This window comes from Andrena cerasifolii, chromosome 3, assembly GCF_050908995.1.
Source record: "Andrena cerasifolii isolate SP2316 chromosome 3, iyAndCera1_principal, whole genome shotgun sequence".
Taxonomy (NCBI): domain Eukaryota; kingdom Metazoa; phylum Arthropoda; class Insecta; order Hymenoptera; family Andrenidae; genus Andrena; species Andrena cerasifolii.
The window spans coordinates 23505656-23518075 of NC_135120.1; the positions used below are offsets into that span (position 1 = coordinate 23505656).

General features: G+C 38.2%; 3 protein-coding genes across 6 annotated transcripts in view; 2 read left to right on the plus strand and 1 right to left on the minus strand.

The window, feature by feature from the left end:
- The window catches only part of LOC143366592 (acyl-CoA Delta-9 desaturase-like), a 36079-nt gene extending 28878 nt beyond the window's left edge, over positions 1–7201 (minus strand). The window contains exons 1-3 of one of the 3 annotated variants that reach the window (XM_076807730.1): positions 6128–7201; positions 2023–2228; positions 475–560 (exon numbers count right to left, since the gene is read on the minus strand). The gene's annotated coding sequence lies outside the window, so the exon portion shown is untranslated. The remainder of the gene's footprint in view (positions 1–474; positions 561–2022; positions 2229–6127) is intronic. The other 2 variants (XM_076807729.1, XM_076807731.1) reach the window with 2 other exon arrangements.
- Positions 1423–5211, plus strand: LOC143366590 (TBC1 domain family member 13). 2 transcript variants are annotated; one of them, XR_013084769.1, is made up of 11 exons: positions 1423–1997; positions 2059–2132; positions 2281–2406; positions 2495–2648; positions 2717–2873; positions 3033–3231; positions 3307–3508; positions 3611–3733; positions 3806–3863; positions 3932–4692; positions 4768–5211. XR_013084769.1 is itself a non-coding variant. In XM_076807727.1 (10 exons), the coding sequence occupies exons 1-10, from the start codon at positions 1978–1980 to the stop codon at positions 4007–4009; spliced, it is 1191 nt and encodes a 396-aa protein (XP_076663842.1). In that variant the 5' UTR covers positions 1423–1977; the 3' UTR covers positions 4010–5211. The 2 variants fall into 2 exon arrangements, 1 of the variants encoding a protein (XP_076663842.1); XM_076807727.1 differs by having other exon boundaries at positions 3932–5211.
- Positions 7202–7510: 309 nt separating the features above from the next.
- The window catches only part of LOC143366594 (LIM/homeobox protein Awh), a 56835-nt gene continuing 51925 nt past the window's right edge, over positions 7511–12420 (plus strand). Inside the window, exon 1 of the mRNA XM_076807735.1 lies at positions 7511–7623. The gene's annotated coding sequence lies outside the window, so the exon portion shown is untranslated. The remainder of the gene's footprint in view (positions 7624–12420) is intronic.

Genomic DNA, 12420 nt, shown 5'->3' on the forward strand with positions numbered 1-12420 from the left:
TTCAAAAACAGAAAAGGCTTTCATCATCAGAGTTGTAAGAATGTTCATATTTCAAGTTTCATTATAACATGCATCACGATTTTGATAATTTTTCAAGACTCGTTGCAAATATCAAAATTGATGAATTAAAATCATGCATCGATGGCATGTTCAAACGTAAAGTTTCTACGAAATATTCAAACTTGCCTCGGAACCCGCATATAAACAGAATTTCGATGGCTTTATAAAGATAGTTTCGTCAAAATCATTATAACGCAATGTAATTGTGCATAAGTATCCGAGTTTCAGTAATAATTTATCAGTTATGGAGCAAAAGTCTTCTATTTTGAATACAGCATGCAAATCGTAATAAAAAAAAGTTTGACTTAATATCTTCCCATTTAATATTAACACTGTTCGATTATAAAAGTCTGCATCATGCTTACATGCAGAAAAACACAAAAATATATAAATTGTATGTATGTAAAAGATCACCTCTTTGTTGCAACTGATTCAAATTTTGGCGCCATTAGTGGCGCCTCTATCCCTTCCGATCGAATAACTTCCAGGCGCATACATATCTGCGACAGAAAAACGTGAAATATAATTCAATCATTTTAAAAGAAATACATCTCTATTGTAATTAAACAGCAGTTCACTCGAAAAATGTCGCGAAAGATTGTAATTCTATTATAAAAGACGAGTAAATGTATTAATTATTAAAGACCGGAGAACGGAGAAGCGTGGAAACCGAACAGATATTTCTTGAGATATCCTGATATTGTGTGATAAAAATCGAATAAATAATAAAGCAAAGCCGTAGTGAAGATACGTATCATCACTTCAACCGCTACGATTCGAATAACGATCGTTGGTTAGCTAGCAAGCGTAACGTGGTGGGGTTGACCACCCCGCGGCAACCGTAAAGTGCGGTTCGATCAACTTAATCTATTTCCAAGAAATTTTCGGCGTCACTCGGTAGTACATGTCGAATATTTTCAATACGAGTGGGCCGAGATAACAGCAAAGCTTGTATAAACATGCAGCCATACTACAATAATTTCCTTCGTACATTTGCGGTCCCGCGATTTTACTATTTAATGTCCTACCTAGACAACCTATTTTTTTTGTTTTAATTCTTTTTAGCAATGAACGATTAATTCGCAAATCAGCACTGCACCTTCTCATTAAACTTCAAAATTAACGAAGTATTCATCTATTCTATTGGTGGCGCCTGGATAAGCGCCACCATGAAGCATTGAGTAATAAATAAATGATCTGACTCGATAATGTTGCAAGCTACACGATTATGGGAAGAGGATTTTAGGCAAAGCATAGAGAATAAGACGGTAATAATTATAAGAGACCCCGTTGCTTAGGATCCCCCAATCCGTGTGACAAAAGCTTACATTAGATGTAATGTCTATTCTATACATCGCCTGGGCTATAGGCATTTTCGGCAAACAGTTGATTATGTTCATATTCTACTACCTATGTTACAATATTTTATATCACCTGATTCCTCCCGTCTGAATAAGGGACAAGAGCAGATTTACAAACTTCAGCGAATATTTCGATATTAATGTATCATGCACCGAGTAAAAAGAAAAATTAAGTCTGCATATACTAAACGGAAGATCTCTTATACCTAACATAGACGTTTGTCATATAGGTTAGGCAAAAGTCAGATTAACTCGCGCAGAAACTATAGCTCGTATGTATTAAATAGCTACGAGTATAAAGTGCCATATTGTAATGATAAGAACGATTTCTCCGCTTCCTGCAATAAGAGCCTTAAAACATTGTTCAATATAAAAGACCAGTTGATTTGTACGGGAGGTAAAAAATGGCGAGTAGTTCGCCTGTCAATCTGGCAGGTCACTGACAATAATGTGAGGAGAGGGTACTTCTATCACTGTACGCCCACACGCCTATCAAATGCCGATAAGAGCACAGCGGAGCTCTCGTTAAGTAACGCACGTGTCAAACGCAGCCGCGATGAGTATTTTAAGAAAAAGGTAATCAATCGCGTGTTTTAGTCACCTGAAAATTTTTCAGTGAAGAAACTTGTTGTTTCAGATTAAACGACTTCGACGATGTTCTGAACGCCGAGGAAATAGATCTCGTCAGTCTGAAACGATTGTGCTTCCATGGTATGAGTCTTTGTGTCTATCTTAATCCCCTTTGTCTGTCAAGCTGGATGCTGTACACTTTGCATGCTTCTCTATGCAGCCAACCACGTGCGATAACTTCAAAAAAACATTCTGAATTGCACTTGCACTAATCAGTTATTATTTTTAGGAATTCCGGATGAAGGGGGCTTGAGACCATTGTGTTGGAAATTGTTGTTGAATTACTTGCCTCCAACAAGGGCCAGTTGGTCTGAAACTCTTACGCGCAAGAGAATACTTTATAAAACTTTTATTGGTAGGCCTAATTACCCTTATTCTATTTAGAATGCAAAAAGAAATGACGAAAGGATCAAGCGAGTCATACTCATGTTTATTATTTATAGAGGATCTCATTGTTACTCCGGGGGAAACAAATAATGATGGCGAAAGAGTGGACGTTACACTCCACGATCATCCTTTGAATTTAAATCCTGATAGCAAATGGCAAACCTACTTTAAGGACAACGAAGTTCTCCTGCAGATAGACAAGGATGTTAGGTAACGTTTCTACCCAATGCGATCGTAGTTACTTACTTCTAAGGGCATAGAATAAATCCTCTTTGCAGGAGACTGTGTCCAGACATATCGTTCTTTCAACAAGGTACGGATCATCCTTGTGAAGAGATTGTGAATGCCAGTGGGCAGAAACGTTTGCATCACAGAGTGCAGCACACAGTGTTGAGAAGCGCAAATGTGGAGAGGAAAGGACTCGGCGTTACTAAGGTAATTAAATCTGCGAGCGTCATAAGAATATAACAAGACTAACTGTGCTTTTTCTATTTTTACGCTGATATGGAAAGCAGCAGGTAACACGGTTTGATTAATTCAACCAGTTAACCCAGAAGGGAATGTCTAAAAACGTTATTTCATGCTTTCTTGCAGATAGCAGTTTCGATTAGGAAAGCCGCGGAAGATTATGCACCACTGGCGGAAGGTGGCGAGGCACACTGGGAGGTTTTAGAAAGAATACTTTTCCTCTACGCTAAACTGAATCCAGGCCAAGGCTACGTGCAAGGGATGAACGAAATTGTTGGTCCTATATATCATGCATTCGCTTGTGACCCCGATCAAAAATGGAGAGGTAAGTCGTAAATAGCTGTCGCTGAGCCACACGTTCTTGGGACTTTACACTTAACATTGTGAATATTCCTCGTAGAACACGCCGAAGCAGACACCTTTTTCTGTTTCACCAATTTGATGAGCGAGATTCGCGACTTCTTTATAAAATCGTTGGATGAAGCAGAGTTTGGGATTAACTCTATGATGAGTAAACTGACAACACAAGTAAAAGCTAATGATCCTGAAGTTTGGTTACGTTTGCATCAACAGGAATTATGCCCGCAATATTACAGCTTTAGGTAGATCGAATTAATTAGAATTCTTTATCGAATTTACGGCAATGAAAGCACGATATCGTCAATGAAACATTCACGTACGAGTAAATGATAAATTTCTATCAGATGGTTAACTCTACTCCTCTCGCAAGAATTTCCGTTACCGGATGTTATGAGAATTTGGGATTCACTGTTTGCTGACGAGAGCAGATTCAGTTTCCTAATTCATATTTGCTGTGCCATGATTTTGTAAGCATCACTTCGTTCGAACCAATTTCGATACCTAGAAGCACGTATGAATGTTTCCGCGTAATTTTTCAGGCTACTGAGGGACCAACTACTCGCCGGCGACTTTGCTACGAACGTTAAGCTCTTACAAGTAAGTAGAATGTGTGCTTCGAACATTTTCGCGTTGTCAATGATTAATGTGTTTTATTGTGTGTCTAGAATTTTCCTTCAATGGACATCCAAATAGTGCTTTCTAAGGCAGCTGCGTTGGCAGGCAAGAGTTTAAATTCGCCATAACAGATAACAGTGTGTGCGGAACTCTGTACAGAACTGACAACATAAACGAAGCGACTAGAATGGAATGTTTGAACACTTCTGTAAGCTATATGTTCTCGATATCGTTAGTCTCTCTCTTTCTCTTCTGTTTCAACGTTGTAAATTGTGGTCTTAGGAATAGAGGTGAACATTCTTCCGCGAATAATTTGTGTTTAAATCGTTCGTTCTAAATGGTTGTTTGAAAGTGTATAGGTGATCGCGAACGTTGTACGTTCTAAAGAAATAAAAATTCCTGTACTTTCACGTAGGAGGCTGGGATGGATTTGAATGTATATCCATGTATTTTTCATTAATGATGAGATTGAGAGAGATTATTAACCCTTAACAAGACAAGATATGGATTTTAGGCTCTTGAATGTTATCATTCTTTAATAGATAAACGGTTACTTATTGTCGATAAGAAATTCCATTTCAATGAAAGTGTTTCCGCATAATTCAATGATAACATTTTCCAAGAAATTAATTATCGATCTTTTATCGAATCCGGCGAAACTGTTATCGAATTTTGTATGGTACTTGAATGGAAACACGTTTAAACTTGAAAATAATTAGCAAACTACTGAATCGGTTGTTAACACTTTAAAAAACGGCAATAATTCTATTGTATTTTCATTTACTGATTTTCTATTTCCATTCAACTGAAAGTACATGAGCGTAAAGATACGCAATGAGCACTATTGCAGAACAAGCAGGCAGAGAATAGTAGCACGAAGTGAGAGTGTTTCTTGTTAGGGGTTAAAAGAAAATCGTATAACAGGGCTGTAAATGAAACATTCAGCCATATTAATGTTGTGAATCTTGTTATATCCAAGAGAAAATGAAACGTTTGAATGCTCGAAGAAAGCATTTATCGGTAAGTTGATATTCAGTGAAGATTTCTTAATGGAGAAAACGCGAAAGGGTAGTCCAATAGATGTTAAGCGAAACAAAAAACACAAAAATGAAACAAGGAAGCAACCGAAGTGAATGGGTGCGTCTGTAATACTGGCTGATTTGATATACATTTTGTAACGATTAAGCAGTAATAGATTATTATCGTTTGTATGCGCAATAATTATGTATTGTGTTTAAGTGAAATATTATATTTTGTAATCTTATTTTTGTAATGACCTGCGTCGTTCGTCCTACGTTTATAAAATAAAGTGATGTTATATTTGCATAAACGGATTATCTATTATGTTACACTGCGAATCTCATTTCATTGAACGAGCTGGCTAGAATTTACGAGCAATATTTCCATTGATGTTTCGTCATCGATTACTGGTTCCATTGGTCGTGTGTATGGTAATTTGCAGCAAACCAGATGGACACCGGTATTTCGAGAGTGAAAATCGTGTGAAGGATTGATGATGCATACTGCGTAATTCGGAACGATACTTATTTCCCTCCACTGAGGATGTCACGTGAAAAATTGTTATTTAATGAGTGGTAATCGCCGTAGAAACGGCTCTTTAAGTATATGATTCTTTACAAAACTGCCGTTAGAAAAGTAATTCGGTGAAATGAGTAGAATGTATTTGCCTAATTCATTTCTGTAGAAAGTTGATAAAAGACGTGACAATTAAACCCTTCAACTCTATGATAGAATATGCATATGATGTAAGTATATACATGGTGCCTGAACAGTTACTATGTATTATGTGATAAATTTCAAAGAAATGTCTTGTTGCTAGGATTATCCATAAAATGAATCTAAAGTGCTAGGATGTGTCCATTTTTTAAAAAAATAAGCTGATCTCGATTTTTAATTTTTGTGACGATTATTTTCTGTTGGAAATCAACAGATGTTTGTTTATAATTATCGTAGAAATAATATATACATATGTATGTATAATATTTGGGTAGACATTTTGTTTAAATAAATAAAAATATTTAATAATATAATGCATAATAAAATTTTATAGATATGTATAAAATAGTGATTACTTTTTTTATCATAAAAAATAGACCTTTAAAGTCGTCAAAGTCGTTTTACATAATTACATAATGAACATATTTTTGGGGAGTTTATTTATTACATATATGCAGCATGTCTCAAAAATATGGCATAACCTGAATCAAAATCAAAATATACTTTACCATTCTGCAATTTGAGGTTTTGGTCTCGAGGTATCCTCTTCAAATTCTGGCGCGCAATATTCAAGTGCAGCAGCAGCAGATGCACGAGAGCACACACCTACACACACGTTTGCAACACATCTTCGTTTGCCCCTTCCTATATCTCACATTCCAGCAATATATACTTATTATGTTTACTTTTACGAGATTATTGCTCGCGTATCGAAGAATTTAATGAAAACGAATTTTACTTCACTAACGCGTCATTAAAACTTTAACTCTGATCTACTAGCAATGAATTGCAAGGAATATTCGCGACAAATTAAACGTTTACCTTTTCAGTAAACAACTATTCTTGTTACCAGCTTTTTCTCTTTCGACCTACGCGTTAACACTTTATCGAAGGTTTATGGAATATTCTTTGCTTTTAACTTTTATAATTATACCTATGTAAGTATCAATTACGAATTATTCTGTTCTCAGTTCCGATATACGTATGCATATTAGATACACATCTGTCTATCCGAACCTAACCATGTACTATTGAATTATTAAGATACGTTATACCAACAAATCGTAATTTTCCCCAAAGTTGAAAACTGCCCATAGCTAGCGACTGACGCATGCGCGAAACGTGCGACGATAAATTGTTTTGAGAATCTATATATCCATCAGCGTCATTATTATCTCTCGATATATCAGATAAATCGTCTGTATACGACGAATACGCGTACTGCTTCTTTCGAAATGTACTTTATACTAAATAGTGCGCAATATAATATTTAGGAATTGCTGTTAACTCAACTCGTCTCTCGCAATGAGAATCAAAGTTTAAACCGTTTCTATTCTACAATTTACGGTTGGAAGTGGCCAGCGGGACAATCGTGTCAGGTGAACTTTTTCTCTTGTCCCGCCGCGAATCTTGCACACTTGTATCATTAATTTACTTCCCCACGTTTCTTAATTACTCTACACTTTTATGCACGATAGATCCTAATACAGCGCGAAAAACTGCGATAACCGTCGTATAACGCGATTTCATAGAACGCGGAACACTTTTATTTCGGAACTACGAAAACGGACGAATGGTGCCGATGGCAGCCGAAACGGAGAAGCATATGGAGGGGGGTGATCGCATATGTAGTCACAGTTCCCTCCTTTGCCCAATAGATGGCGCGACATGCAGATCATTGTGCTAACATCATTTCGCGCTTTGTGTCACAGGAGTTTTGAATTTCCCTCTTATTTCGCGTATGCCACTTGAGCTCCTCGTTCGTTTCCTTCTGTGTTACTACTAAACTAACGCAAAGTTTTGTGCTTCCTCCCAAGAAATTCCTGTAACACGGTACGTATTCCTCATGATTAACTGTATTTTAGATTTGCACATAATATTTTGAATTTCTTCTAAATAGCTGACAAGTTGGATACCAAATGTTTGGTTACGTCTGGAGAATGCAACTTTAGATTGAAGGACGACGCGGGATTTTTCGAATCGTCTTGGCGCAAGGAATTTTTATGTAAGTTTTTTTATACACTTCTATTCAATATATAGTATACATTATTTATTATATGTTCTGTGTCACTCTCGTGCACTTACAATTAACCCTCCATTCACATCGTTAATTAAGTCACATATTTTCGTGGAAAATAAAGTGCATATACTATACATATATATATACATAATCTAAATTAAATAATTTAATTTAAAAAATGGGTACATTACAAGAGGGCCATGAGTTTTCGAATTGCTAAATTTATGGAAGTAACAATTCATTGCAAAATATATAAGATGTATATCTATCGCCAAATTCAAGAAAATAAATATTTTGGGTTTCTATCATGTGTGATTGAAGTTTTATCGGGTAAACAGAAATTTTCTCGCAATTCGTTGACCCAGTTAAAACGAAATCGCACAATTGCAGGACTCTGAAAATCGAGGGTTGAATGTAGATTACGTATACCATTTTATTATATCATGTTTGCTCTATACGTACAATTATCTTTGACTGCAGTCATTGAAATCGTTTAAATATCGGAGATATTTCGAATGACTTTCTATTTTCCTATGCGCTCTATCTTTAGCGGTACAAATTTGAAATCGATTAATTAAATCAGACTTACCTGCCCTCTCAACAGAAATCTTCAAAACCAGTATAATATTGGGGTAATGTTTTATTTTCAATATTTTTTCATATAGAATGTCTGGATTCTATTTAAAGTTCTTTATGGATAATAATACGCCAATCAAGGGGTACCTCGCGCAGTATAAACTGTTCTGAAAGCATTAATTGCTTTTTTGGGGGATGAAATCATCTAATTAGGCAGTTCTCTAATCGTTTCAAGCAGCTCGCTGATCACTACCGCAAAACATTAAGAAAAAGTCCACTCGAGTGGATGGAAGGCGTTATATACAACATCCGCGAAACTCAGTAGCTCGGAGCGAATTAATAAAATATTCATTCGCCGTTCTGCCCAAAGAGGAAGCGGATGATTATTATGAAAGTAATAAAGCCGACGCGTTCGCGAGTAGAATAAGCCGAATTTCTAAATTTCATTTCGTTTCGTCTCATCCGCTGGCAAATAGAATGATTGGGCCCGCACGGCGAGCGAATACAAATCAGAATACGTTTCGATCATTTGCGAACTAGATGCACGTCTATCTGTTTACATGCATAATACGATAGACGAGGCGCATATAGAATACGAATCTCCTTGGACACTGTGTATACGCTCATTTCGAAATTTAAGCATCGTAGAAAGAAATCCGAAATGAAAGGAACCATTTCCAATACCCCATTCATGAAGCACCTACGTACATACATATATGTGATAAAGAGTTTCATTCGTGTAGGCAGTGGATTCTTCAGAATAGTTCCAAGAATATTGTAATAAATAAATTGCGTTCTCTTGGTTTCATTGAGGGAATAACATGAGCGCAACTGGCAGACTTTTGTGCTGCACTTTTCGGTAGCATAGGTACTATATCAGTTGGTGATTTCGAGAATGTTGGGATTGCAAGATATTTAAACATTTCGAGTGATCCTCTTCGTTTCTGATTTAGACAGGAGCCATTTTAATCTTTAAAGGAAATAGGAGAAGAGTTCGGTATATGTACGTCTGAAATTTATTATTCTGCTCCCGCTCAGTAGGCGTAAAAAAAACACCCATTTTCATGCAGGTGTTGAAAAAACTATATAAAACATCCAAGCCCTATATTATTATTTATAATAAGAAAAAAATCCCCAACTTTGTCTTTTGTTAGTGGTTTCAGGGTGGGATCCCCCCTTAAGTAAAAATTGAGGACCTTGCAGCAAGAGGAGTGCAGCTCCATCTTTACCAACTCCGAGTAAATTAGTCAAAACACTAATTGAGAAATATATATTTTTCCACAATAAGTACCTAATAGTTATTGAGTTGATAAGTTTTTATTTCTATTTTTTGCGAATTTTTCAAATTCGGAGCTGCAGTGCAGGTTTTAAATTTCGCATAAATCGCTGATTTGTTACCGGATTTCCACCAAACGTGCACCAAACGATGTAGATATTTTTTACATAATTACGTGTAATAACACGTCATAACTCAAAAACTGTACAAATGGTGCTGCAAGGTCCTCAATCATCCTCCACGCTGATTACTTGTAGCCAGACATAGTATCCTCCCTTGCATCCCTCAAAACATCTTAAAGGACCCAGAAAACAGAGACACGTTCCAAAAGCACTCCTCTATCTCACAAGCTTCATGTCCGTCTAATAGCTCACAGAATTGCCCACTACACAATCTTCGAACCACCCCACAGTTTGGGGTACGAAAGCCGCTGATCCTTGCGACGGAAGTCCTCGAATGCAGGAGGCACAGAGGCATAAACATCGGGAAAGCTCGTGAATTACAATCGTCGCGTATTCCCGAGGTTTCGGGCTTACTTATCAGGTGGTCGTAAAGAATGGAAAATCGACGATAAGATACGGGATTCGGCGATTCGGGGGCGCGCGTGCGGGAACGCGCCCACGCGCGTTCCGCCTGAATCGGGCGACGCGAGGGAACGCGCGATGATCGCTGATTTATGGTGCATTGTGCTCTTTAAACTCCTCGGTTATATATATACGGGTCGGTCCTAGCCGCGACAATGCTCCGGTCCCAGACTGGTCCTGATTTCTTTTCACCTCGGCCCGGCTCGCGTATTTTGTTGGCGCAACAATCGTCTTTGCTGGTCGGTTTGTCTGCCGCGCGAAGAGCCAAAGAAAGAGAGAGAGAGAGGGAGAGAGGCCTGGCGTGGCGAATCGCAATCGCGCCACGAGATTTTCGAGGGTAGGTGCCATCCCGCTGGCCAGTCGGGGGAGGTGGCGATAACTTGGAATGCGAGGTAACAAATTTCGAGATGAGCGTACGTTAGGGTATCCAAACTCCGTCCCATTAGTGGCTCTTAAATGCTGGTGTACCTACTGTGTGGTGTCGCCAGAAGAGGAAAGAGGTTTCCCTTTTTCGACGGGGTTGTTATACGTAATTCTCATTCAGCAGGGGGAGGTTGATTTTTAAGGCTGGTTTTGATTCTGTGGATGCTTATGGAGAATTGTCTAAGGTAAGATAATATAAAAATTAACATTTTTACATTTGCTTGTTTAATATCCTATCATAACGTCAAAATGGATAAAGAAAATTTCCTTTTCCTTCTTTAATCCTTTCGACCTGACATTTTTCTATCTGGATTCTGGATTTTATTATATTTTCATACAGAAATCGATTGTACAAAGTGGTGGATAGGTACTGATCAAATTTTAAAGTTGAGTGTCAATTTTATAAAATTGACGTATGCGTCCTGAAAACGCATAGGCACTTCTCTATGCTCAATCAGATAAGTAAACACATAATAATGTAAAAACTTTTAAGCAAAACAGTTATATAATAATATAAACTGAAACGAAAAAAAGTTTCAGAAAATTGTTCAATTACGCGTGTAAAACACGAGATTTCTATAATTGCGATTCTGCAGCTAGACTCCCAAAATAAAACTTATGCAGCACGTTACTACGTTGTTTATTCTCATTATTGCCAATCAAAGATAGTAGATATAGTCAGATTAACTAAAAAGGAATAAAACAACGCACATGTGTGGCACGTATTGTTCCACAGATGATCACAAACATTTACTGGGACATACATATGTGTCCCAAGAGGACCGAAAGGGTTAGTACATGTTAATTAGCTGCCAATGTTACCTCGTGATCAGGGAAGAATCGACTCATCATATAAATAGCACTAACAGCTAAAGGCATATTGACTCTAAAATTTGTTTCTTTTTATGTTCAATGCACTCTCTTTTAATCACTGCAGTGAAAAGAGTGTTCATGGGTGTTGGAAAAGTTGTGGCGAGGGCTGTCCATACTTATGCGTCTTAATACGGGTAATCTTAAACTTGTGGAATTACATACCGATGACTAAAAATCATGTTGCAGGATAACATAGACCACTTCAGACTGTTGCTCTCCGATATCGACGAATTTGAATTCGTAAGTCGATCGTAATAGATTCTAGATTTAATCATCATAACCCTGACTCCCTTAAATCCTATAAAAATAATTCTGGATATCGATATCTCCATACAGACAATTCTGAGTTCTTAAAATGCAACACAGAAGACCACCAGCTCTGCATCTAACCCAGAACATATACCCAGTCACGAAATACCTCCCTCTGTAAGTAATTAAAGACCTAAGACCACTCTTATCTCCCTCTCAGACGATGCAACAATGCGTCAGCATTCCCTGCCACCAGTCCCAATAATCCCTCCGATGGGGGTGTTGTCGCGTTTCACCCATCAGGTCGATTCAAGAAAGCCCGTCGCCGCCGCGGGTCCCCTGCACAGCTCACTTCTCCCCCAGCCAAATGAAGAGAAAAGAAGAAAAATCGTGGCTGGATCGCGGGAAAAAGAGGGTCGCGGGTTCGCGTGGGCGGACTTTTATGGCGGTTGATTGCTTGATTTATAATCTCAGCCCGGCTCCTCAGGAGGCAAGGCCGCAATTATAAAGGATCGCGAGCCGCTCTCGCTAACATCCGTGGATCTTTGCGTACACCGGATAGGGGAGGGCGCAAGAGGGGTGCTCGTGGCGATCAAACTTTGATTAAGAGCGCCGCCATGCCGGCCCTAAACGCGGACAAAAACTAGGGGACATTGCCTACCGTAAACACGCCCCCGTCGTTAAGGCAGGACCTTGAAATTTACTTCGCCGCTCAGACGTCCTTCCTACCCCTGTGGCACGGGCTTTCGGCTAATCAGCGATCGCGGATTTTACGATCTACGATGCGATCGTTAAGGGATC